The sequence below is a fragment of the Staurois parvus genome, unplaced genomic scaffold (assembly GCF_062004578.1).
Source record: "Staurois parvus isolate SC_StPar_1 unplaced genomic scaffold, SC_StPar_1.0 ptg001495l, whole genome shotgun sequence".
Lineage (NCBI taxonomy): Eukaryota > Metazoa > Chordata > Amphibia > Anura > Ranidae > Staurois > Staurois parvus.
The window spans coordinates 222,441-249,791 of NW_028319291.1; the positions used below are offsets into that span (position 1 = coordinate 222,441).

Consider the following 27,351-nt stretch of genomic DNA (forward strand, 5'->3'; position numbering starts at 1 on the left):
TTCCAGAGGTTTTTGTAAGATTATTGGGCAGTTTCTCTGCCTACAAGATATTATCACAGATGATTGGTTTACTTTTGCAGTTCTCAAAACTGAATTTGATTCAGCGGAGATCACATGCCTCTTCTTCACAGCAAAAATGTTATAACATGAACAGAGTTCAGAAAAAGACCTTCATCCTAACTTCTACAAACCTATGAATACAGAATCAACCCCTTCAGTGCTAAGTTTCAAGAAGTTCAGTGAATAGAATAGAAACAATATTTTTCTGATTGTTTGGAGTGGAATAGATCTGCAAAAGAAGAAAGTGAAACTAAGTGTGAGGAGGGAGGGGCTGACAGTCTAAGTTTCTTAAAATATATATATTTTGTTTAGCCAAATTAGTTAACAAACATGGATGTTTGTTTAAGCAAATAGCATATGCTGGAATGTTATTGTTTCAGTTGAATAAATCTATTTAAATTGTTATTATTAAGGTAATGATTATTTTTCTCCTTCCTAAGTACAACAGAAAAGTTGTCCAAATATGAATGATTAACCTATTAAACTGGGGATAAAAAAACTATGAAAAGTTGTTGTTCTAAAAATCTTCATCTACTTGCATATTAAAGTTATGCCAGCAAGAATTAGTCTTTATGTAGAAAACTAGGATTTCAATCGTGATTTAAATCAGTTTGATTTAAATCAAATCCACCCTGACAGCAAGTATAGAAAAGGTACCATATCAACAAAAGCGTTGTTCTTGCAGAGGTCTGGGGTTGAAGGTGGAGGGGGCAGGGGGGATGAGGGTCCAGGGAGGAGGGGCGAATTTGCATCAGATCAAGATCCGGGATAAAGAGGGATCCCTGAAAGCTTCACATAGTGTACACTGGATCAGAGTTACAAATATGACCCCTGCTTGCCATTCTGCCACCCATTGGAAAACATTACTCCAGTAATAAAGAACCATACAAACTCAATATTCAAGAGCATTAGGTCTCTAGCCTCTACCCAGTCAGCCCAGATTTTATCAAATTGTATCAGGCACTTCTGGCCCATATACGTTTTCTGTGCCATTGTTCATTTCAAGAATCTATTACTAAAAGCAATTCTGTAGGGCGTTGTAACCAAAGTATATGCCCAGGGTGTTGTACTCTAGTTATGCCACATTACTTATTCTTTTATTTAAAGTTTTCTTCAACTCACTGATCCGTGCTAGAGAGTACCTTGAGCTAAACGTGTAATCCTTTTTAGCCAAGGTTCCCCAAGACCTGATAATTATTTCAAGGGTTCCTCAGACAAGCCATGCTCAGTAGGGGTTTCTCTGAAGTTTGCAGGGGGTTCATTGTGCTGTTGCTTATTGACCTCTTATTTGATGGTGCCTTCATAGTTCTAGGGCCACCGCCACTTGGCATAGTCAGTGGCTTCACAACAATGATCTTTACTCATCTGTAAAGGTGGTATTTGGACCACCATTGAAAGGGGACATTCTTCCCACTGTTCACTAATGTCAAGAGTTGACTTTAGAAAGGGTCCCACAGAGCCTGAAATTTTTTTTTTCCAACTGTTCTCAGGAGTTAGATTGAGCGGCTATTCTGGATAATGAATCTTCTGACTTGGGTCTAAGTCCCATCCTGTTCCACTGATTAAAAAAAACCCATCTGGGATGGGAGGTTACACAACAATTTTTTAGAGGGCTAAAAGTATTTTGAAGAGCCTTCTGGTGCCTGCTCTTCAACTGTATTCATTTGTACGACGAATAGATGACGTGACAGGCCTGCTTTTAAACCGTATGGCGCTATCCACTGTCTTAGGACTTTTTCAGGAGTCAATAGCAGCTATCACCTAATCTAAATGGGAGTCTTTAATCTAATGTCTTGTTCCGGAATTCTCAATATTTGTTGTAGTAACTCGTAGCCACCAAGCAGAATTTATTATTTGTTGGCTTTTGCAGAATGACTTGCTTCACTACAAAAAAAAAAAAAAAAATTTAAATACCTTTTAATTTAAGTTGTGTTTTGAATTGATTGTGTTTAATGCAGGTGTGGTGAAATTGTGATAAAACGGGAACAATTCAATGATCTCTCCATTGATCTACCACGAAGAAAAAAGCTATTAGCCTCGAGATCCATACAGGATTCCCTAGATCTCTTTTTTAGGGTATGTTTACTGAAATATATTTACATTCATGCACTGTTAATTCAAAGCCCAATTGAATTTTCCGTTTATATCTGCTAAAAAAAAATCCAGGTTCTGTGTGGAAGAAGTGAAGTGATGGTCATGCAAAAGTCTGATTTTTTCCCCCCCACTGCTGCAGAGTTAGAACTCTCCAATTAGCAGGTAAGCTTTGCTGCTTGGAGAGCTCTATCTTTTACTCATCAGGGGAGCGTGTCTGACCTCTGGAGAGAGACCACTGCTTCCACATACAGAGCAGATGTCCTTTTCTGCAGCATGCTGGCAAGGAGTAGGCTTACTTAGGCTGCTTTTGTTTAAAAGAAAAAAAAAAGTAAGCCCCGCACACGATGAGAATATCGGACTAATGATTGTCCTTTTTGTTTTTGAATATTAGTCTCATATTGAAAATGAAGAGGTTACTAATGTTACAAAAATGCTCGTGGGACAGAATTAGAATTTGGAAGTAATGTATTTGTATTGTTGACCAAAAACTGTGCTGATTAAATGAAAATCGTACAATCTGCTATCATTAGAAAAATTTTAGTGCTTGACCCTTTTTTGAATAATTTTGGGCAACCTGTCCTGATCGGCTCTCCAGAGCTGTGTACTTACAATCCGATTACTGTACAATTGCTTCAAAAGTTGTATATTTTTGTACGATTTGTTGATCATGTGTCCTAGGCTTAAAACGATTCTAAAGGTGTTTGTTTGGTTTTTTTTTCCTGTAAAATAACAAACGTGTATACTTACATGCTGAGTGTAGTGGTTTTGCACAGAGCAGCCCTGATCTTTCTTTCTTGGGTCCCCAGCAGGCTCTCCTGTCTCCTCCTGTTTTTCTGGTGCCCCCACAGCAAGCTGTGTCCATTCACACATGGGGCCATAACTTTGCACCACCCCCTCTCTCTCTCTTCTCATTGGCTGACTGGCTGTGATTGACAGCAGCAGGAGCCAATGGCTCCCGCTTGCTGTCTCGGCCAATGGGGAGGCAGAGACCTAGAACAGCCGAGGCTGTCATTCACTTCGCTGGATCGTCATGAAGCTTAGGTAAGTATTGAGGGGGCTGGGGGAGCTGCTGCACACAGGTTTTTTAACTTCATACATAGAATGCATGAAGGTACAAAACCTTGAGCCTTTAGAAGTACTTTAAGACCATTCATACCCTTTTGTTTACATTTCCCACTAATAGTATTTAGCTCATTTGGATTGAAAGATTGATTTAGCTTTGCTAATTTCTGAACAGTTGTGTGATGTGAAGGCTTGCCTGAATTATGCGCACCTAGAGTGTCTTTTCCCACTAGTTAAAGTGATAAAATATTTGGCTATATGTCACAGAAGCAGCTTTAGTGATCAATTTTCTGTGCTTCCTTAGGCTGCATTTACACTTGGTGATTTTGGAGTCACCGCAATTCCATATCCTGGTAAAACGTGAAATGCATTTTTTGGGTGGCATTCATAATGGCACTCCAAACACTGCGATTTTGTTGTGCAACAGAATCATGGCAAACCTCACCTTTTAAAAAATCACAGAGCTCATCATCCAAAAATGGAGTAGAAGCGTCTTATGGGCAACAAACACACGTAGGGCAGCCCATTGAAGTGAATGGGCTGCCCTATGTCAGACGCACAGAAACCTGTATGAATTGTGTCTAAAAAATTGCAAGTGGGAACGCTCATTTCCTCTTCTCGACAACTAAATGGGGCCTTAAATATGTTTTGCATTTTGCATGAATTTTGTGAAAATTTAAAATCTTTCAATATTTCACAGATGGAAGATCTTGAATATTCTTGTGAAAAGTGCAATGGAAAGTCAGCGACTGTAATACACAAATTCAGCAGGTTGCCCAGGTAAGTGTTTTGTCAACTTATATATTTTTACAGGTTAGTCAGGAAAGGTCTAATCTACCAACAGATTTGAAAGTCTGTTCAGTCCTCTCTACGATGCATGCACTTCTAGACAGCGAGGTTCTGCACTCCTGAGACCTCTCTACAAAACAATATTGTATTTGAGCAATACAGCTTGGTCTAGGACTCATCCTAGCTTGTTATTGGACAGTGAAGGAGCAGAAGCCAAAATCTATTGAGATTGCCACTTTGCCGTCTTCTCCAACCAGGAAGCTTCCAGTATTCCAGAATTATGTCTCTGTGCAGAAAAACCAGGCCTGCTTGAGTTAAAGAACTGCCTTTCCCAGTTGAAATACTTCTATTCTGGGTAGACAATATGTGCAGTTTTTTTTTTTTTTTTTTTTTTTAACTCACTACTGTTATATGGTACCTGGAGTTCAGCTTTAAGTATTTGTCTGTACCTGGTAGTCAAATTGAATGCATTCTTATTATTTATTATGACATGTCATAGTTACATAAAAAGACAAAAGTCCATCCAGTTCAACCATAGAAAAAAAAGTTATAATCCTACACCCACAGTTGATCCAGAGGAAGGCAAAAAACCCAGAAGAGCACGATGCAATTTGCTCCTGCTGGGAAAAAAATTCCTTCCTGATCCCCCGAGAGGCAATCGGATATTCCCTGGATCAACTTTACCTATAAATGTTATATTCTGTGTATCTAAGAAAGAATCCAGGACTTTTTTTGAAGGAATCCTCTGAGCTGGCAAGAACCAACTCTTGAGGGAGTCTATTCCACATTTTCACAGCTCTCACTGTAAAGAAACCTTTCTGTGTTTGGAGATTACATTTCTTTTCCTCCAGATGTAAAGAGTGCCCCCTTGTCCTCTGTGATGACCTCAGGGTGAATAGCTCTACACCGAGTTCACTATATGAACCACTGATGTATTTATACATGGAGATCATATCCCCCCTTTATGTATTATACATGTTGATCATATCCCCCCTTATGTATTATACATGGAGATAATATCCCCCTTATGTATTATACATGGAGATCATATCCCCCCTTATGTATTATACATGGAGATCATATCCCCCCTTATGTAATATACATGGAGATCATATCCCCCCTTATGTAATATACATGGAGATCATATCCCCCCTTATGTAATATACATGGAGATCATATCCCCCCTTATGTTTTATACATGGTGATCATATCCCCCCTTATGTATTATACATGGAGATCATATCCCCCCTTATGTATTATACATGGAGATCATATCCCCCCTTATGTATTATACATGGAGATCATATCCCCCCCTTATGTATTCTACATGGAGATCATATCCCCCCTTATGTATTCTACATGTTGATCATATCCCCCCTTCTGTATTATACATGTTGATCATATCCCCCCTTATGTACTATACATGTTGATCATATCCCCCCTTATGTACTATACATGTTGATCATATCCCCCCTTATGTACTATACATGTTGATCATATCCCCCTTATGTAATATACATGGGGATCATATCCCCCCTTATGTATTATACATGGGGATCATATCCCCCCTTATGTATTATACATGGAGATCATATCCCCCCTTATGTAATATACATGGAGATCATATCCCCCTTATGTATTATACATGGAGATCATATCCCCCCTTATGTATTATACATGGAGATCATATCCCCCCTTATGTATTATACATGGAGATAATATCCCCCTTATGTATTATACATGGAGATCATATCCCCCCTTAATCTCCTCTTCCCAAGAGAGAATAAATTCAGTTTCTCTAATCTTTCCTCATAGCTGAGCTCCTCCATGTCTCTTATCAGTTTGGTTGCCCTTCTCTGTACTTTCTCCAGTTCCCCAATGTTCTTTTTGTGAATTGGTGCCCAAAACTAAACTGCATATTCCAGATGAGGTCTCACTAATGATTTGTACTGGGAGTGGGGGGGTTGGGGGGTTTTGTAATATGATCTCTTTCTCTGGAGTCTATACTTCTTTTAATACAAGAGAGGATTTTGCTCGCTTTAGAAACCGCAGCTTGGTATTGCATGCCATTATTAAGCTTGTGATCTACCAGAACCCCCAGATCCTTCTTCACCATTGACCTCCCCCCCCCCCCCCCCAATTCCATTATCTCCTGTGATTTGGAGACAAGCTATCCTGTGCATTGATACTTGCTGCAGAGGTACCCATTCAAGGAATGCATGCTGCCTAGACCCAGGGGAATACTGACGTACTCTAGCTTCAGAGTATGGTTAGGATCCCTGGGGCCCACCGACAGTAGCGAAGGAGAAAAAAAATAAAATGCCTTTCCTCCTTTTTGGAGATTTCACAAGCCTTGAGTATCTTGTGTTGAGGCAACCCAATTTTTGCTGATCGAGGTGTTTTAAAGTATAATTCTACCCATTAATGATCATTACATATTTATTTTGTGGATACTGCATTGTTGAATCGCTGCCATCCTTTTTGTATCCATTAAGAGTAGTGAGATGTTCACATCACATTTTCTGCTTCTCTTATTTCTGCAGGGTATTGATTCTTCACCTGAAGCGTTACAGTTTCAATGTGATCCTCTCACTAAATAACAAAGTTGGCCAGCAAGTGATCATACCGCGATATCTCACCCTGTCATCACATTGTACAGAGAGCACGCGGCCACCACTATCTCTGAGCTGCAATGCACAGACTGTAATGTAAGGATGCTCCTGTGTAATCTATATATACACTCGCAGTACTGTCTTTTCTTATGAATTTAAACCACTTTCACATTTTTTCAGGGCATGTGCTAAACACACTAAGTGTGCTGCAAAAGGGTATGTGTGTGTATGTATATGTGTGTATGTATATGTATATATATATGTATGTGTGTGTGTGTGTGTGTGTGTATATATATGTATGTATGTATGTATGTGTGTGTATATATATATGACACACACCACCCATTTTATTGGGTGCAACTGTTCAATTGCTTGGTAACATAAATTGCTAATCAGCCAATCGCATGGCAGCAACGCATTGCATTTTAAGCATCTAGAGATGGTGAAGACGACTTGATGAAGTTCAGGAATAGTAATGCTTAGTGCTCTGCTATATCCCCAGTCAAAACTATAAATAAAATACCATGACACCTCTTGATTGAAGGACAGCACACCACAACCTAATTTGCTGAAGTTCAAACCAAGCATCAGAATGGGGAAGAAAAGGGGATTTAAGTGACTTTGAATGTGCCATGGATGTTGGTGCTAAATGGGCTGGTCTGAAGATTTCAAAAACTGATCTACTGGGATTTTCACACACAACTGCTTTCTTCCCTATTTTGATGCTCTGTTTGAACTTCAGCAAGTCGTCTTTGCTACATCTAAATGCCTACCTTGTGATTGGCTGATTAGCAATTTGGTACCAAGCAATTGGAACAGGTGGACCTAATAAAGTGGCTGATGTGCGCGTGTGTATCTCCCAGAAGTGAGTGCACCCCTCACATTTTTGTAAATATTTGATTCTCTCTTTTCATATGACAACACTGAAGAAATGACACTTTGCTACAATGTGACGTAGTCAGTGTACAGTTTGTATAACATGTAAATTTGCTGTCACCTCAAAATAACTCAACACACAGCCATTAATGTCTAAACCGCTGGCAACAAAAGTGAGTCCACCCCTAAGTGACAAGGTCCAAATTGGGCCAAAAGTGTCAATATTTTGTGTGGCCACCATTATTTTCCTGCACTGCCTTAACCCTCTTGGACATGGAGTTCACCAGAGCTTCACAGGTTGCCACTGGAGTCCTCTTCCCCTCCTCCATGACGACATCACGGAGCTGGTGGATGTTAGAGACCTTGCGTTCCTCCACCTTCCGTTTGAGGATGCCCCACAGATCCTCAATAGGGTTCAGGTCTGGAGACATGCTTGGTCAGTCCATCACCTTTACCCTCAGCTTCTTTAGCAAGGCAGTGGTGGTCTTGGAGGTGTTTGGGGTCGTTATCATGTTGGAATACTGCCCTGCGGCCCAGTCTCCGAAGGGAGGGGATCATACTCTGCTTCAGTATGTCACAGTACATGTTGGCATTCATGGTTCCCTCAATGAACTCTAGCCCCCCAGTGCCGGCAGCACTCATGCAGCCCCAGACCATGACGCTCCCACCACCATGCTTGACTGTAGGCAAGACACATTTGTCTTTGTACTCACCTGGTTGCCGCCACACACGCTTGACACCATCTGAACTAAATACGTTTATCTTGGTGTCATCAGACCACGGGACATGGCTCCAGTAATCCATGTCCTTAGTCTGCTTGTCCTCAGCAAACTGTTTGCAGGCTTTCTTCTGCATCATCTTTAGAAGAGGCTTCCTCCTGGGACGACAGCCATGCAGATCAATTGATGCAGTGTGTGGCGTATGGTCTGAGCACTGACCGACTGACCCCCCCCACCCCTTCAACCTCTGCAGCAATGCTGGCAGCACTCATACGTCTATTTCCCAAAGACAACCTCTGGATATGACGCTGAGCACGTGCGCTCAACTTCTTTGGTCAACCATGGCGAGGCCTGTTCTGAATAGAACCTGTCCTGTTAAACCTCTGTATGGTCTTGGCCACCGTGCTGCAGCTCAGTTTCAGGGTCTTGGCAATCTACTTATAGCCTAGGCCATCTTTATGTAGAGCAACAATTCTTTTTTTTTTTTTTTTTTTTTTTTCCAGATCCTCAGAGAGTTTTTTGCCATGAGGTGCCATGTTGAACTTCCAGTGACCAGTATGAGAGAGTGAGAGCGATAACAACACCAAATGTAACACACCCGCTCCCCATTCACACCTGAGACCTTGTAACACTAAGGGAAAAGGGCTAATTGGGCCCAATTTGGACCTTGTCACTTAGGGGTGGACTCACTTTTGTTGCCAGCGGTTTAGACATTAATGGCGGTGTGTTGAGTTATTTTGAGGGGACAGCAAATTTACATGTTATACAAGCTGTACACTGACTATGTCATTGTAGCAAAGTGTCATTTCTTCAGTGTTGTCACATGAAAAGAGAGAATCAAAGATTTACAAATATTTAAGGGGGGGGGGGGGGGCCTCACTTCTGTGAGATAGTGTGCGTGTGTATATGTGTATGTGTGCGTGTGTATATGTATGTATGTATGTATGTATGTATGTGTATATATATATATATATGTGTGTGTGTGTATATATACAGTCATGGCCGAAATTGTTGGCACCCTTGATATTTCTCCAGGAAATCATGTATTTCTCACGAAACGTATTGCATTAACACATGTTTTGCTATACACATGTTTATTCCCTTTGTGTGTATTGGGACAAAACAAAAAAAGGGAGGAAAGAAAGCAAATTCGACATAATGTCACACAAACCTCCAAAAATGGGCTGGACAAAAGTATTGGCACCCTTTCACAACTGCGGATAAATAAGAATGTTACAAGCATGTGATGCTCCTGTAAACTCACCTGGGGCAAGTAACAGGTGTGGGCAATATAGAAATCACACCTGAAAGCAGATAAAAAGGAGAGACGTTCACTTAACCTTTGCATTGTGTGTCTGTCTGTGCCACACTAAGCATGGACAACAGAAAGAGGAGACGAGAACTGTCTGAGGACCTGAGAACCAAAATTGTGGCAAAATATCAACAATCTCAAGGTTACAAGTCCATCTCCAGAGAACTAGATTTGCCTTTGTCCACAGTGCGCAACATTATCAAGAAGTTTGCAACCCATGGCACTGTAGCTAATCTCCCTGGTCGTGGACGGATGAGGAAAATTGATGAAAGATTGCAACGCAGAATAGTCCGGATGGTGGATAAGCAGCCCCAAACATGTTCCAAAGACATTCAAGCTGTCCTGCAGGCTCAGGGAGCATCAGTGTCAGCGCGAACTATCCGTCGACATTTAAATGAAATGAAACGCTATGGCAGGAGACCCAGGAGGACCCCACTGCTGACACAGAGACATAAAAAAGCAAGACTACAGTTTGCCAAAATGTACTTGAGTAAGCCAAAAGCCTTCTGGGAAAACGTCTTGTGGACAGATGAGACCAAGATAGAGCTTTTCGGTAAAGCACATCATTCTACTGTTTACCGAAAACGGAATGTGGCTACAAAGAACAAAACACAGTACCTACGGTAAAATATGGTGGAGGTTCAATGATGTTTTGGGGTTGTTTTGCTGCCTCTGGCACTGGGTGCCTTGACTGTGTGCAAGGCATCATGAAATCTGAGGATTACCAAAGGATTTTGGGTCGCACTGTAGGGCCCAGTGTCAGAAAGCTGGGTTTGCGTCCAAGATCCTGGGTCTTCCAGCAGGACAATGACCCCAAACATACGTCAAAAAGCACTCAGAAATGGATGGCAAAGAAGCGCTGGAGAGTTCTGAAGTGGCCAGCAATGAGCCCAGATCTAAATCCCATTGAACACCTGTGGAGAGATCTTAAAATTGCTGTTGGGAAAAGGTGTCCTTCCAATAAGAGAGACCTGGAGCTGTTTGCAAAGGAAGAGTGGTCCAAAATTCCGGGTGAGAGGTGTCAGAAGCTTATTGATGGTTATAGGAAGCGACTGATTTCAGTTATGTTTTCCAAAGGGTGTGCAACCAAATATTAAGTTAAGGGTGCCAATACTTTTGTCCAGCCCATTTTTGGGGTTTTGTGTGACATTATGTCATATTTGCTTTTCTGCCTCTGTTTTATATTTGTTCCAATACATACAAAGGGAATAAACATGTGTATAGCAAAACATGTGTTAATGCAATACCTTTTTTGTGTGAAATACTTGATTTTCAGGAAAAATATCAAGGGTGCCAACAATTTCGGCCATGACTGTATATATATATATATATATATATATATATATATATATATAATATGTGTGTATGTATATGTGTGTATATATAGTTTCCCCACACTCCTGTATTCTTGCGAGGCAGCTTTACAACTGTCATTGACAGTGGCTTCTCTTTATCATCCACTGCTGTGCAAATATGAAAATAGGAAGCATTTCTCGGTCACTGTTCACGGTTGTAAAGCCACCGCGTAAGACTGCAGGAGTGTCATGTTAGGTGGATGAGAAGAAGCTGCTGTGGAGTGTCACATGGAGCGGCTGAGAAGATGACAAAGTATTATATGTTGGCTGTAAATCGATGGTAATTAAAACATCTATAGGTTTTTTGAAGACTGTCGATATTTATATTTTGTTCCCATGAAACTTTGCTGCAAAATTGTTTTAGTTTTTTTTTTTTTTTTTTTACTGTTCTGTTTTTGTTTTTAAACATTGTTGCAAAAAACTCACTTGGGTTTTTACAGTCATGGTTTTCAATAATGTTATCTCTGTTCAAATTAATCTTCATGCTCTATGATTTATTTAAGGTGTTTTATGCTGACTGTGTCCTTTAATTTTGTTTAACCTATTCAGGAGTTCCCGTCCATTAAAAGCGTCACAGATGGTAAATTCCTGCACTGCTAATAATGTTATTTCACGGTATGTGATTTACATCTATCTCTAGTACAATCTGGGTTCTCAATTTTGCTTCAAAGGAAGGATTATTTAGAAAGTATCTAGAGGGTATTGGGTATACACGAAGGTACCTCTGATCGACTGAAACATACCAGAGGAACTTGATAAATGTTATGTTAAAGGGGGGTACATATTGCAATAGCCTTGCTATAGCAAAGGTTGCAAATATGTTTGAAGTGATTCACTAGAGAAAATGTAAAAGAAAACTGATGGTTTGGAACATTGTGTAAGTTTTTTATGTTTTTAAAATATTTTATACTTTTCATTATTTATGTAACTTCTTACTTTTACATGCAAACATTTAAATACAGGGTGCATCCTTGACACTGGTATCCTGAAGAGACAGCACAGCAGAAGCTGTGTGTTCTCAGACTGCAGCTCTGTAATTGAATCTCCTTATGGCCTGTTTTGAAATGAGCAAGAAAATAGGGGTAGGTGAGGGGCAATTAGTCACTTCTATGAGGCCTGAGATGTTTGGTGCTGCTCCACTCTTACTATGTCAAATAATGCTTGAGGCCCTTTGTCTACACTCCCTCCCTCCATCTTTTCCAGGCTACTAGCCACTTGACCTCCAGAAGATTTACCCCTCTTCATGACCAGGCCATTTTTTTGCTTTTTGGCACTGTTACTTTGACAAGGTCATGCAATGCTTTACACAAACAAAATTTATATTCCCACAAATAGTTTTCTTTTGGTGGTGTTTGATCACCACTGTTTTTTTTAATTTTTTGCAATATTAACGAAAAAGACTGAAATTTGAAAAAAAAAACCCTGATATTTTTTACTTTCTGCTATAAAAACCTATCCAGTAAACAAATGTATTCATAAATTTAGGCCAGAATGTATTCTGCTATATGTCTTTGGTAAAAACAAAAATCCCAATGTGTATATTGATTGGTTTGCATTAAAGTTATAGCATTAAAGTTATAGCTTCTACAAACGATGGTATATATTGGAATTTTATTTTTTGGCAGTGATTAGCGACTTATAATGGGACTGCAATAGTGCGGCGGGTTATCTGGCGCTGGGGGCAGCTTACTGCCAGTGACACCAGAACAGTGATAATATATACACTGTCACTGTACTAATGACACTGGCTGGGAAGGGGATAACATCTGGGGTTAAATGTGTGCCTAACAATATGTGTATTGTGTGCTGCTTTTGCTAATAGATATTTGTTTGTCACCCTGCTTGGCAGGGATGAGAAACAGAGATCATTCCCTCTATAAAGAGCTCTGTGTTGATTGTCAACACAGGGCTCTGGGCTGTGATTGGACACAGCAGATCCCAATCAGGTCCCATCCATGAATCATTGGCAGGGACTTGCTAACAGGCTCCCACTGTGCACACAGCAGGTGTAACATGTGACGTGGTTGAGCAGAAGGTGACATACCGATACGTGACGTCAGCATTACATTGCTGTTCAGTGGTCTGGAAGTTGATTATGGTACATGATTGTACTTCATTTTGTTGTGATGGATTATTAATAGTATTATATAGGAGTTATATGGCGCCAGCAGTTTTCTCAGCACTTTACAAAATGAAGATTAACATTACAGTTACAATACAATTTGGTACAAGAGGAAACAGGGCCAGGCTCGTTAGAGCTTATAATTTAGGAGATGTACATTATCTTATGTTGAGCACCATTTCATGGTATCATTGTCTGTGCACCTTTTTTTGCAATAAAGATTTAAAAAAAAACCCAAAAAAAAGTATACATGCTGACTGCAAATGTGAATTTCAAATATTCAAAATGTATCCAAAATAAAACATGAATTGCAATTTTTTAAATGTAATTCTAGTTCTGAATGTGAAGAATATATACTGTATACAAAACTGCCATACATTCTCTTAAAGTATAAAATTCTCCATTTAGAAAACAACCGTTTAAATCTGCAAGCAACACAACTATTTGTCTGGACTCTGAAAGTGAGGACGAACATTTGAAGAGATGCGTGACCAATTCCCAAAGACTGAGCACCAGTTTGCAGGGAAAGGAGGGCCAGACCGAGGACCAGGTGACCTCTCTGGATTGTCTGTTTGTTTGGTAATCCTTTGTAACCAGAAGTTTGCCTAAGGATACTAGTCCAAAGAGTTTTGTGTCACTATGTAGACTCATTGGGCAACTCTGTGGCACTCTGGTTTGCCTGATTGCTATAGTAACATGGGTAACTTGTATGCGAGACACATGACTAGTATATGTATCTAAATTTATATTTGATTTTTGTGGTAGTCTGAACACTCAGGGAGGAGGAAGGATAGCACTCTGAGCTCTGGGATCTGATCCCACCAGGACTTGTTGTCTACCATGGTGTTCCTCTAGCACCTTGAACATGGTTAGCAGAGTTGGGGAGCACAATGATCACTTCATGATTGAGGAGAGATGTTCATTGTTCAGGGTTCACATACACTTTAACCACTTCAAGTCTGGACACTTTTACCCCCTTCCAGTCCAGACCAATTTCCAGCTTTCAGTGCTATCACACTTTGACAATTGCGCGGTCATGCAACACTGTACCCATATGAATTTTTTTGAGACAGAACTTTATTTTGGTGGTAATAATTTTTATTTTTTTTTCTATATAAATAAAAAGTCCAAAAATTTTGAAAGTGTTTTTCTTATAACATTTTGCAAATAAATAATCTTTCTTCAGAAATCTTGGCCACAATTTATTCAATTATGTTTTTAGTAAAAAAAATAACCCAAATTAGTTTATAACCAAAAATTCTAATTTTTTTTTTTTCACACAGCGGGCACCGGATCGCGGTGCTACGCGCTCCCAGGGAGCGCGCACAAGCAGTGAGCGGGGAGGATGTTTATAAACGGCCATCCGCCCCTGCACTGCTCCCTTCCGGCCGTTTATATACATGGTCCGGACGGGAAGTGGTTAAGTCTGGTCTTTAAATTGTGTTGAAAACTTAATAGTACCAGCAAAACTCTGGTATAAAGTGGTGTGGAACTTTTGTTCTTAATACATATTTGCTATTTTTTCCTTCTCTATGTAAAAGAAACCAAAAGCAGAAGGCCCCAAATGCCCAGAGCTCAGTGACACAAGTTTCGATGACATGAATGATGAAGATTTAATGGCTGCCGTTCTGGAAATGAGCAAAAAAGACAGTCCTGTGAGTCCAGAGGAGGACAAAGTTGCAAGCAGTCCAGATACTGGGTTCGGTGGCGATGACGACTTGCAGGAAACTGCTCAAACTATGGAGGTGCTGGAAGAGCAGAAATCGAATGTGGTAAAAGATGCAGGTGTGTGCGAGGAGAACATTCTGCACTGCTGTGGCTTTACATTTATTAGGCATCATAAGTGTCAGCCAACCTTTACAAAGTTTTGCATATATACGTTCTATTCACTAATACCTGCATTTTTATTCTTGTGTCCAATTTATCTATCGATCCTACAAGTTTCTTTTTCTGATGATGACGACAAGACAACCAAATTACTTCCTGGTTTCTTGTTGTCGAGTTGTCCTGCACTTTTGTCTTGTATCATCCATGTACAGCAGTGGTTCTCAAGCTTCCTAATGCCCTGACCTTTTAATACAGTTCCTCATGTTGTGGTGACCCCCAACCATAAAATTGTTTACCCAGTAATTATAATTTATGAAGTGTTTTTACCTCCAATACTGCTGCTTTCAACACAGCAGCTGCTTTCTACACAGTAGCTGCTCTTTACACATCAGAAATATGTGTTTTCCGATGGTCTTAAGCGACCCCTGTGAAAGGGTCGTTCGACCCCCAAAGGGGTCGCGACCCAAAGGTTGAGAACCACTGATGTACAGGGTGTCCTACGCACTCTATTAGTTTGCCTTTGACTATGCAGACATGTCTCCCACCCCTAGCCGGAGATTGACAGCAGCTCCTGTGCTGCTGAGTATCGATTTGAGGCTCCACTTACAGTCCTAATAATGGAAGATGAACTGACACAGCTCATGAATTTGAGGGAAAAATGTATTTATTGGTATCTGTAACTGAATGGTATGCTTGCAAGCCAGTGGTTAAGCATTGCCATGATGTTTGGGACTTAAGTTTACAAATACTTTGTGGTTGTAAACCTCAGACATGAAATATAAACAAAGCATATCCCACTATAATGTGTACTTGTCTCAATCCAGAGCACTAAGTGTCTTTTTTTTTTTTTCTCTGCTGCATCATCCCTATATCTGCATGAGTCACTTCTGACAAGTTTTCCTGACACCAAGAGAAAAAAAAAATGTGACAGGGCAGGGAGCTCCAGCACACCGTCTGTGATTGACTCAACTTTCCATTCTCAAGTACTGGAGATTAGAATCCACCACTGTGGGTCACATGTGCCACAGACGCTACCTAGTAAATGACTCATTCAAGGCATGGGATGGGGGGAGGAGGGGTGCATTTATAAACCTTAAAAAAAAGTTGCTAAGGAACACTAGGCAGGATCTTGGTTTTCTGTCATTCTAATAAAGTGACTTTGTTTACATTTGGCTCACCAGCACAGATGTGTGCATGTACACATCTCAACATCACACTAACCTATGCATGTGATCCATTTGCACTATGGTGCATTTTTTTTTTTTTTACAGAAGATCTTTCTGCCAGCAAGATCTGCTCACGTTTCAGTATTTTTATAACTCTGTGCATGAGCCCTTGGCTGTTATTTGTGGGCATTCATTGAGGCTGATTTTCTAAATGGTTTACTTCCGCTGTTCAGTCACGTGAAAAGGAAACTCCTGTTTACTTGTTTCATTTGCATGCAATTGGATAATTGAAGAAATTTGCAAAATGGAGATCCATTTTTATATGTGGGGGTGTTGACCAGTTTGAGGGTGGTGCTTGCACTAGCATTTTGTGTGTTTTCTAGCTGACAGAGAAGCAAATGCTCTCTGTATTCTGAGAAGATTAATGAGAACGTATTCCTTGTTTCAGGTGTGACCCAGTACAGTGACATGATCAAAGACTTTGATGAGAATAAAGAGAACAAGACTCCAGAGGGCTCTCAGAATGAGGTGGAGTGGATGCAGTATGAGCTGGAGAGAGAGCGAGAGGAACAGGAGCTGCAGCAGGCTCTGGCACAGTCTCTTCAAGAACAGGTGAGGGGAGCAAAATTTCAGTGCTTTAACTGCTTCCCCTCCACCCTATAGCAGAACTACTGCTACAGCGCGGCATGGCTGCACAGAATCATGTGTGTATATATACATGTAAGTTTGCATTTCCAGGTAGGGGGCGTGCGCTGCCCTACCCGGGCCACCATTGGCAGCTACAGCTGTCGATCACTGCGTCCCGGGCCTGAGATTCCCCGCCGGCACCCGGCTATCACAGAGTAACAGTGAAAGGGGATAGGTCTGTGTGTAAACACAGATCTCTCCCCTGTCAGCACAAACAGGCTGCTTTGTATTGCTCTGCACAGCAGAACAATACAAAGAAGCTTGTCTCCCTAGTAAAACACAACAGCACATAATGTAAAACACAACATACAGTTGCAAGAAAAAGTATGTGAACCCCTTGGGATTACGTGGAGTTCTGCATGAATTGTGCATAAAATGTGCTCTGAATGTCATCTATGTCACAACAATAGAAGAACACAGTCTGCTGAACATAATACTACACAAACATTAGATGTTGCCATGGTTTAATTGCACATAACGTGTAAACATTCACAGTGCAGGGAGGAAAAAGTATGTGAACCTTTGGACTTAATAACTGGTTGACCCTCCTTTGGGAGCAATAACCTCAACCAAACGTTTCCTGTAGTTGCAGATCAGACCTGCACAACGATCTGGAGTCATTTTGGACCACTCCTCTTCACAAAACTGTTTCAGTGTAGCAATATTCTTGGGATGTCTGGTGTGAATCGCTCTCTAAAGGTCATGCCACAGCATTTCAATTGGGTTGAGGTCAGGACTCTGACTGGGCCACTCCAGAAGGCGTATTCTGTGCTGTTGCAGCCATTGTTTTGTTGAATTACTTGTATGCTTTGGGTCATTGTCCTGTTGCATCACCCATCCTCTGTGGAGCTTCAGTTGGTGGACAGATGGTCGTACGTTTTCCTGCAAAATGTCTTGATAAACTCTGGAATTCATTTTCCCATCAATGACAACAATCCGTCCAGGCCCTGAGGTAGCAAAGCAGCCCCAAACCATGATGCTCCCTCCAGGTAAAGAAAAAATATGTATACGAGCGCACCTAATTGCAGCAGCTATACATCAGGTTACCATACACCTTAAAAATACCATAAATCAAAAATGTAGCGCTACAGACCCAAGATATTCCAATGAAGACAGATAGGTAGTTCATATGAATAAATGCCTAAACAAACATAACAGTTCATAAAAAGGGTGACTTTTAGTGATTTCTTCTCTGTCCTGCACTTCTGGTGCTCAGGCGTTGTGCAAAATAGTGCTGAGAGAATGCACACCGTTGTGTACCTTGGATGCTTTATGTAATAAAACCTCTGTTATCACCTACTACACTATGGAGGCGTCCTTGTTTTGACTCCCTTGGGGAGTATTCATTTGCAGCCATCGCTGGGTAAGGAACGTATGTGGTCCTCAAGGAGAAGTCCACAGACCACCTACCGAGAGATCACACAGTAACTTCCAGGAGCTCTAGAGGGAGGCTAGCATACTGTCCTATCCTGACCGGCTGATGTCTCTAAGGGGAATATAATTACTAAACGCTCATTTTCCTGGGCGTTCTGGTGAGTGTGCATTCTCTCAGCACTATTTTGCACAACGCCTGAGCACCAGAAGTGCAGGACAGAGAAGAAATCACTAAAAGTCACCCTTTTTATGAACTGTTATGTTTGTTTAGGCATTTATTCATATGAACTACCTATCTGTCTTCATTGGAATATCTTGGGTCTGTAGCGCTACATTTTTGATTCATGATGCTCCCTCCGCCATGTTTTACAGTGGGGATGAGGTTTTGATGTTGGTGTGCTGTGCCTTTTTTTCTCCACACATAGTGTTGTGTGTTCTTCCCAAACAACTCAATCTTGGTCTCATCTGTCCTCAGTATATTCTGCCAGTAGTGCTGTGGAACATCCAGGTGCTCTTTTGCAAACTTCAAACGTGCTGCAATATTCTTTTTGGACAGCAATGGCTTCCTCCGTGGTGTCCTCCCATGTACTCCATTCTTGTTTAATGTTTTCCAGTGGCAGTTAGTCAGTTCTCCCTCCAGTGTCAGAATGCCCGCCGCAATACCACCATAAGTTGCTGATCGCCGCCATTACTAGTATAAAAAAAATTCAGTATATATACCACCATTAGTAGATGCTATAACATTTACGCAAACCAATTAATTTACATGTATTGGGATGGTTTTTTTTTTAGCAAAGACATGGAGCAGAATACATTTTGGCCTAATTTCTGATTTTTTTTTTTTTTAATACTATATGCTTTATAGCAAAAGTCAAAAATTTTCTTTTGACAAGGGAGATGAAAACCAACACATCCCTTTAGTAAAACAGTAAACAGTGCTGTTACATTATACTCCCTAGGCACACAGTTAACCCTTTTGATTGTCCCAGTTGTTAACCCCTTCCTGCCCAGTGTCATTAGTACAGTGACAGTGCATTTTATTAGCACTGTTCACTGAATGCTGGCTGTACTATCACAGTTCCACTATCGCTCATCACCACCATTACTAGTATAAAAAAAAATTCCAGTGTGTATATATACGGTCATTTGTAGATGCTATAATGTTCATGCAAACCAAATAATATACATTTATTGGGATTTTTTTCCTACCAAAATTATGTAGCAGAATAAATTTTGGCCTAAATTTATGAAGAAATGTTATTTTATTATGCGATATGACCTATAGCAAAAAGTAAAAAATATTGTAGGGTTTGGGGGTTTTTTTTGTAGCGCAAAAGATAAAAACCCCAGTGGTGACCAAATACCACCAAGAGAAAGCTCTATTTGTGTGTTTGTGTGAAAAAAATTATATAAACTTCATTTGTGTACAGTTTTGCGTGACCGCGCAAATCTCAGTTAAAGTAGCAAAGTGCTGCATAGCAAAAATGGCTTGGTCATGAAGGGGGTAAGTCTTCTGGAAGTCAAATGGTTAACATCTGAAAACTAAAGTTTTTTTTTTTTTTTGTTTTGTTTTTTTTTTCCTTCACATACTTGCACCTCTGTGTATTCTCCCCTTCCCCAAGTAGATCTGCTGCTGTGCTGAACAGTTCTCCCTCACTCCCTTTTCCTTTGGCATTAGCCAATCTGTGAACTTCGTGGTTATAAAACTTTGTTGGTTTAAAAAACAAAATGGCTTTTGAGCTGGCTCCTAGATTCAGAGCAAATTTGTCAAGCTCTGCAATAAATGAAAGGGCCAGAGACATTAAGTTTAGGGGCTAGATAATGCTGGATATCACCGTGCCTTGAAATGAGACGGGTTCTACCTGACTTGCTGCAGGTTTCTAAAGCACACTGTGAGAATCTCAGTGTGCAGTTATATCAGAGTAGAAAATTTCAGCATAGGCGAAGAGCCTGTACAACTGTGCATGAATGAACTTAAGTCGTGAGTTCAGCTTTAAAGCTGAATTCTATAATTCAGCAACTTTGTAAAAAGTGCTGATACCCCATGATTTACGTCCTGATAGCTGCCTGGCATATCCGGTGGGATTATCAACAGGTTTATGGCTCTGAGGATACACTCCACACTCCAGTCTGAGAGAGAGGAGAGAAGCATAGAGAGCAGCTATGCCCATCTCTCAGCTCTACTACTCACTCACAGAAGCCTTTCCATTTTGTGAATGAGTTCACACAATACAAAGGCTTCTGTGATTGGGCAAGAGGAGGGGCAGGCATAGTAGCTGCACTGACTCTTCAATTGAATGTTGGAGCTCTGGAAGCTATGTTACTGGAGCACAATAAAACTGTCAGATATAAACACTGTATTTTTTGCTCCATAAAACACACCTAGGTGTTAGAGGAGGAAAACCAAGAAAAAAAGTATTCTGAACCAATGGACTGCAGACACAGTACAGGAAATGACCGGAGACTGTGGACACAGTACAGGAGATGACCAGAGACTGCGGACACAGTACAGGAGACGACCAGAGACTGCGGACACAGTACAGGGGATGACCAGAGACTGCGGACACCGTACAGGGGATGACCAGAGACTGCGGACACCGTACAGGGGATGACCAGAGACTGCGGACACAGTACAGGGGATGACCAGAGACTGCGGACATAGTACAGGGGATGACCAGAGACTGCGGACACCGTACAGGGGATGACCAGAGACTGCGGACACCGTACAGGGGATGACCAGAGACTGCGGACACAGTACAGGGGATGACCAGAGACTGCGGACACAGTACAGGGGATGACCAGAGACTGCGGACCTTTGGGGAGGGAGGGGGAGCGGGTACCTGAATTTGACAAGTACCCGCTTCCACTTCCACGGAGTTGTGGGAGTGACAGCCGGATGCCCACTGCACATACGCGAGAAGCGCTTCGCTTTGTAAATGGTCTGGCGTCTTCTGGGACCTCTCATGTGTCCCAGAAGATGCCGGACCATTCACAAAGTGCAGCGCTTCTCGCGCATGTGCAGTGGGCATCCGGCTGTCATAGTGGGTGCCCACACTAAAGATGCCAGCTCCGGAAGACTGTACAGTGCTGGACCGAGGAACAGGTAAGGTTCTGCTGCAGAGAAGAGCCAAGCGGCCGGCGCCGTGTCTTTTTGGACTTTACTCGGAGTGCGTTCACTTTTTTCAAAGTTGCAGAGTTCCTGGAATTCAGCTTTGAATACCCTCCCTTCTGCATATGTTTTCTTTCCCATCATTCTGTTCAGACACCTGGAGCAAAGAGAAATACCTGGTACTTTTGGGTATGGGGCATTATGTGACTCTTTGAATCACAGGGCAGTACTGTATCACTGAGCAGGCAATCACAAGACACCAGAACTATCACATTGTGCGTGGGAACACGGGCAAGAGTCCTTACTAAGCTGTGACCAGAACAACTTGGCACTTTATTTGGGTTTCTGCTGTTTGCTCCTGCAACTTACTATTGCTAAAGTACATTTTTATTACTTTTAAAGGAGGCTCGTGAGCAAAAGGAGGATGATGATTTAAAACGAGCCACAGAGCTGAGTTTACAAGGTGAGATAACGACCGTATTTTCCGGCGTATAAGGCGACTGGGTGTATAAGACGACCCCCTAATTTTCCAGTTAAAACATAGGTTTTGGGCTATACTTGCCGTATAAGACTACCCCCCTTCCGAAGTAAAATCATTTAAATACATCAGATTTTTTTATTGAAATGGTTATGACTTACCGGTACTTAAAATCCTTCAAAATCCTCATGTTCATCCTCTGACATCATAAGTTCATGAATGACATCTTGTGATACATTTGTAAGACAGTCATCATATGGATCAAATTCCAAATCAGATGGTTACTGCTGGATGTGCGGTAATACGGCAGCTTCGGCTACATACAGTATACAGTATATATACAGCCCGCTGGATGTGCAGTAATGTACATACAGTATACAGCACTGAGCCAAGCTGGCTCAAAACAAATGTCCATATGACAGATTAATCTGTCAGCCCGCTGGATGTGCGGTATATACAGTATACTGAGCCAAGCTGTTTCAAAACATACCGGTACGTCCCTACGGTAATCAGACCGCTGGATGTGTGTATGTACGGTAGCTGAGGCTACACACAGTATACGCTGGGCCAATCACGGCGAGCGATGTATTCTACTAATGAATACAAAGCCTGCTCGGATTGGCTGAGGTTGTGACATCATCAGCCCACCTCTCTGACTCAGCCAATCCGAGCAGGCTTTGTATTCATTAGTAGAATACATCGCTCGCCGTGATTGGCCCAGTGTATACTGTATGTAGCCGCAGCTACCGTACATACACGCATCCAGCTTGACCCAAACAAACTCAAGGTTCACATTTTATACCCCGAGTATACGACGACCCCCAATTTTTGGGGTATATTTTTAAGTATAAAAAGTAGTCTTATACACCAGAAAATACTGTACTTTTAATTTATTTTTTAATCTTCATCTTAGAAGGCGATGATTTAGGTGCTTATTAGAACAGCAATAACTGATTCATTTTCCTATTGATTACAGAGTTTAATAGCTCAATGATTGATGGGATGGTGTCGGATGAGGATTCTGGGAATGAGGACATTTTTGACATGGAGTACACAGAAGAAGAAACTGAGGAACTTAAAAGAAACGCAGAGGTAACCTTTATTTCTAGTATTAATGTGGAGCTCCAGTTAAAATGGAAAAAAAAGGCAGCAGCTGCAAAAACTGAAAAAAAAAAGAAAACAGACACTCCCCTGTCCGTCAAGCCAGTGGTGTGCTCATCACAGCCAGTTTTACTGGCCGTCCTCTCTCCCTAGCGCCAGCATCTTAAGTATGGGCACCGGGCTGTGACAGGTTGCGGCTTCACAGCCGGGCGCTCACTGCGCATGTGTAAGTTGCGCTGCGCCTTGTGAATGCTCCCGTAGTGTTCCGGGAATTGCGTGTCCCAGATGACTACGGGGAGGCAGGACAACTTTTGCTTCCAGTCACCTAGGCGATCGTAGTGGAAGTGGGAGCAGGTACCTGTCAAAATGGAGTACCCGCTATAATCCCTTTTTGGGTAGAGCTCCACTTTAAGTTTATTCAGCATCTTAATGAAAAGGAGTGGTGGCTCTTACACATGCGTGATTTAAAAAAAATGTTTTTTGTTTTTTTTTTAGACAAGCATTAGAGGGGTGATAAGTTGACTTTTCATGTTTAATCATATTGTGCTTTCCACCCTCAGACAGGAGAACTTCCTCATTCCTATCGCCTTGTCAGTGTTGTTAGCCACATTGGTAGTTCCTCCTCTTCTGGTAAGAATGACTTTCCATTATTTCTGATTCCAAGACATGTACAGTATTGTACCATTTATTGAGAGTGTTAGTAAACTTCAATATTTTTTGTTGTTGTTATTCTACAGGATTTATATAGCGCCAACAGTTTGCTCAGCACTTTAGACTATAACGGGAGACAATACAGCAACAATACAGTGCAATACAAGAGGGTTAGGAGGGCCCTGATCCTGGGAGCTTACCATCTAGGAGATTACCTGTAGCTTTTACTGTGTGCTTTCAGGTTTCGATTTCAATATTTTTATTTACATTTTAGAACAAGAATAACACAAATTATGCACATAGATCACCCACGCAGGGGCCTTGGCATAAACGAGTTGTTCCTGATTCAAATATGATGTGCAATTGGCTGTTTTCAGTGCAATTTTGTAAAGCTGTGCAGATGTCATTCTGATGCAAATTGTCAAGTGTAAATGGCTGGTTAATCGCACCCGCACTGCTCTGAAAATTGCAGGGACCCATTTCAAAATCACACTGCGGCTGGATCGCATGTATGTGAACGGCCTCCACAGAAAACTGTTATTTTAACCTCTCATGCGATTCAATGCATTCTAAAACGCAATAGAATTGCATGTGTGCGAACCAGAGCTTCTAGTACAAAGCAAACAAGGCATGGTTGCCCAACAGTGAGCAAGGGGGATCGTCTGCGCCAGAGGTTGTTACATAGGAAAAAGTCCAACTATATAGATAACTATTAGGAATCAGGGGTGGGCCCGGGGTCAGTAGGGGGCCCCATGAGATGCCCCTGGTACCTTTTTTCATAGGCTTTTTTGAGTTTGGGCAAAGACACGGGCCCCATGATCCCCTAGTGCCCGGGGGCCCCATGAGTTGTCAGTCCGCCCCTGTTAGGAATTAAGGTGTTTCAAGCACCTATGGCAACAAAGGTAAACGGATGACAAGACAGTGTGGGGGGGGGGAGGGAAATGGGGATGAAGGTGGTAGGGGTATACTCATGGACCTGTGTCAGTAAACTGCCAAGAGAAAAGAAAATGGGGAGGAGAGAAGGTCACAAGGCTCCTAAGGTAGAGGGGTGTAGTGTTGGCAAACCATAATTTATCAAGGGGTCCCAAAATTAGTATCAAAATTTTGGCCATCACTGAGAATATTTGATAGTTTATCATTGGCCAGCATAAGATTCAAACTGTCCCTTACTGCTTTAATGGGAACTGAAGATGTCTTCCCGGCTCTGGCAATCAATTGGCAATTGGCTGTCTGGAAAAGATACATTGCCAGGGATCAGCTGATGTGGAGAAGAGCTATACAGAGGTCTCTAGGAATCACCAGGTGGAATAGATATTGGAGTAGACCAAATACTCTGGACCGCAACCTTGAACCTTAGTGTTAGGAATTCGGACAGGGACCCAATACCACCTTAAAAAGGATCTTGTATATGTGCGTTCAGTTTTCCTTTTCAATACCGAATTCTTAGATTGGCAACATTATTCCAGCTTAACTTCCATCTTCACTGTTGCCACTTTCACTGCGCATGCTGCAGCTTTTCCTGGGAGGAAATCGTGCTTTGCCCCTAGCCCGGGTGTCGGCAACCCGCGGCTCTTTTTCACCTTTCCTGCGGCTCCGGAGCACACTGCCCACCAGGTGACAGGCAATAGGGTCGGCAAGCCGCGGCTCTTTTAATGCAGCTCTTCTGTGTGCCGGGCGCCCGCTGGCAAACATTGGCTGTCAGGATGTAGGCGGGGCAGCCCGGATGTAGGCGGGGCAGTGTGACGAACTCCTCTCCTCTCACAGTCCGCCCTGAAGACCAGAACGGCGCGGGAACCCAGCGAGAGGAACGCGCGGAGCAAAGGTAAGTGAATTCACACAATATGGGGAATGAATTACTATAGGGGGGATGAATTACTATAGGGGGGATGAATTACTATAGGGGGGATGAATTACTATATGGGGGATGAATTACTATAGGGGGGATGAATTACTATAGGGGGGATGAATTACTATAGGGGGGATGAATTACTATATGGGGGATGAATTACTATATGGGGGATGAATTACTATAGGGGGGATGAATTACTATAGGGGGGATGAATTACTATAGGGGGGATGAATTACTATAGGGGGGATGAATTACTATAGGGGGGATGAATTACTATATGGGGGATGAATTACTATATGGGGGATGTATTTTCAGTTTTAAAAATGTTTCTCTCAAAATAAATTTCAGTCGTGGTTTTGGCGAGATTTGGCTCAGTCGAAAAAAAAGGTTGCCCACCACTGACCTAAGGCTATGATTGTGATTATGACGATACACTGTGGCCCTGATTAACCCTTTGCTTACTGGGCCCTTAAACCCCCTTCATGACCAGAGCGTTTTTTGCAATATATGCAGTGTCGGATTTGTTTTAAATGTTGCAATGGTTTTGCGGCTCCCAGTCTTTTTTTTCCCTCTCGGAAACGGGTCCAAGTGGCTCTTTATGTCCTAAAGGTTGCAGACCCCTGCCCTAGCCCAAGCATTATATGAAGGAAGATATCCCTGACATGTCTCTAGACCTGTAATTTTCTCACCAATGGCAACTGGTTGTTTGCAGTTATTAGCTGTGCAATCTTCCAAAAGCAGATCTGATCAACATATCTTCCTGTGGCCAGCAGGGAGAAGCATAGACGTCTAAAAGGATGCCAAGGATGTTCTTTCATACAAGGCTTGGGCTTAGAGCTTTGTCACTTACTGAAACTATTAGGCAGAGAGGTTAGGCGGTACAATGGGGCTACATCATGTGACCGTAAGATAAGCAATATAAACGGTATTTGAGCTTAATGAAATTGTGATTTATTGCTAGGCTCTTAGTAAGACTCACATGCAATACATAGTTCTAATGGGTTAACATACTCTTTAATTACTGAGGTCTATTTTCCCTAGGTCACTATATCAGCGATGTGTGCGATGTAAAAAAACAGGCCTGGTTTACCTATAATGATTTGACTGTATCAAGGACACAGGAGATCACTGTTCAGAGTGACCGAGACAGAAGTGGCTATATATTCTTTTATATGCACAAGTAAGTGTTATTCCTGACCGTTTTGCCACAGAGTTTTTTTATATTATTTTTACATAAACCTAACGTGTTGCATGTATTTAAAGTGGACTTGTCAGCAAAATCAAAATTGACACTTGATACCGACTGTCACTACCAACCTTTAAAGCGGAGTTCCACCTAAAAAAAAAAAAGTCAGCAGCTACAAAAACTGTAGCTTCTGACTTCTAAAATACAGCCACTTACCTGTCCCTCGGTCTTCACCACCGCTGGTTTCACTGGCCGTCTTCTTTCCCTGGCGCCGGCATTATTATTATTATACAGTATTTATAAAGCGCCAATAGTTCGCTCAGCGCTGTACATTACACAGGGGGACAGAACATGTGACAGAACAATACCAATACAATACAAAACATGAGGGGATCGAGGGCCCTGCTCTTTGGAGCTTACAATCTAGGAGGGAGATCTTCAGTTTGGGCACCCGGCTGTGACAGCTTGCGGCTTCATAGCCGGGTGCCCACTGCATATGTGCGAGAAGCGCTGCGCTTTGCGAATGGCCCCGTAGACTACAGTTTTTGCTTCCACTCACCTAGGCGATCACAGTGGAAGTGGGAGAGGGTACCTGTCAAATTCGGGTGCCCGTTCCCCCCTTCTCCCCTTAAGGTGCCTTAATGGGGAGCTGGGGACAAAGTCTTAAAGTGGAACTTCCCCTTTTGGGTGGAGATCCGCTTTAACAAAGTGTTTGTTTTTCTCAGCCAATCCTGTAACCGGTTTACCTGTTGATTCTGCTAGTAGACCAGGCAAGGAAGCTGCTATCTTTGCCTCTGTTTGGTCTGCCAGTTGTCATTAGGACACCAGGTCATTTGATGGTTTGACAGTTTGGTTGAGAGCACAAGTAACAGTTAAATCAATGAGATTAGTTCTGCTTTAACCACTTGATCTCCAAAAGGTT

The 27,351-nt window shown here is 41.9% G+C and overlaps 1 protein-coding gene across 2 annotated transcripts in view; it reads left to right on the top strand.

Annotated features, from left to right (window-relative positions):
- USP37 (ubiquitin specific peptidase 37) overlaps window positions 1-27,351 on the top strand; it is an 84,634-nt gene that overhangs the window by 46,010 nt on the left and 11,273 nt on the right. For both annotated transcript variants that reach the window (XM_089662590.1, XM_089662591.1), the window contains 11 exons: window positions 2,019-2,136; window positions 3,917-3,996; window positions 6,549-6,713; window positions 11,429-11,494; window positions 13,410-13,551; window positions 14,543-14,786; window positions 16,443-16,606; window positions 21,567-21,627; window positions 22,619-22,734; window positions 23,304-23,373; window positions 26,285-26,423. In XM_089662590.1, the coding sequence (XP_089518716.1) occupies window positions 2,019-2,136; window positions 3,917-3,996; window positions 6,549-6,713; window positions 11,429-11,494; window positions 13,410-13,551; window positions 14,543-14,786; window positions 16,443-16,606; window positions 21,567-21,627; window positions 22,619-22,734; window positions 23,304-23,373; window positions 26,285-26,423 (1,365 nt within the window). The remainder of the gene's footprint in view (window positions 1-2,018; window positions 2,137-3,916; window positions 3,997-6,548; window positions 6,714-11,428; window positions 11,495-13,409; window positions 13,552-14,542; window positions 14,787-16,442; window positions 16,607-21,566; window positions 21,628-22,618; window positions 22,735-23,303; window positions 23,374-26,284; window positions 26,424-27,351) is intronic.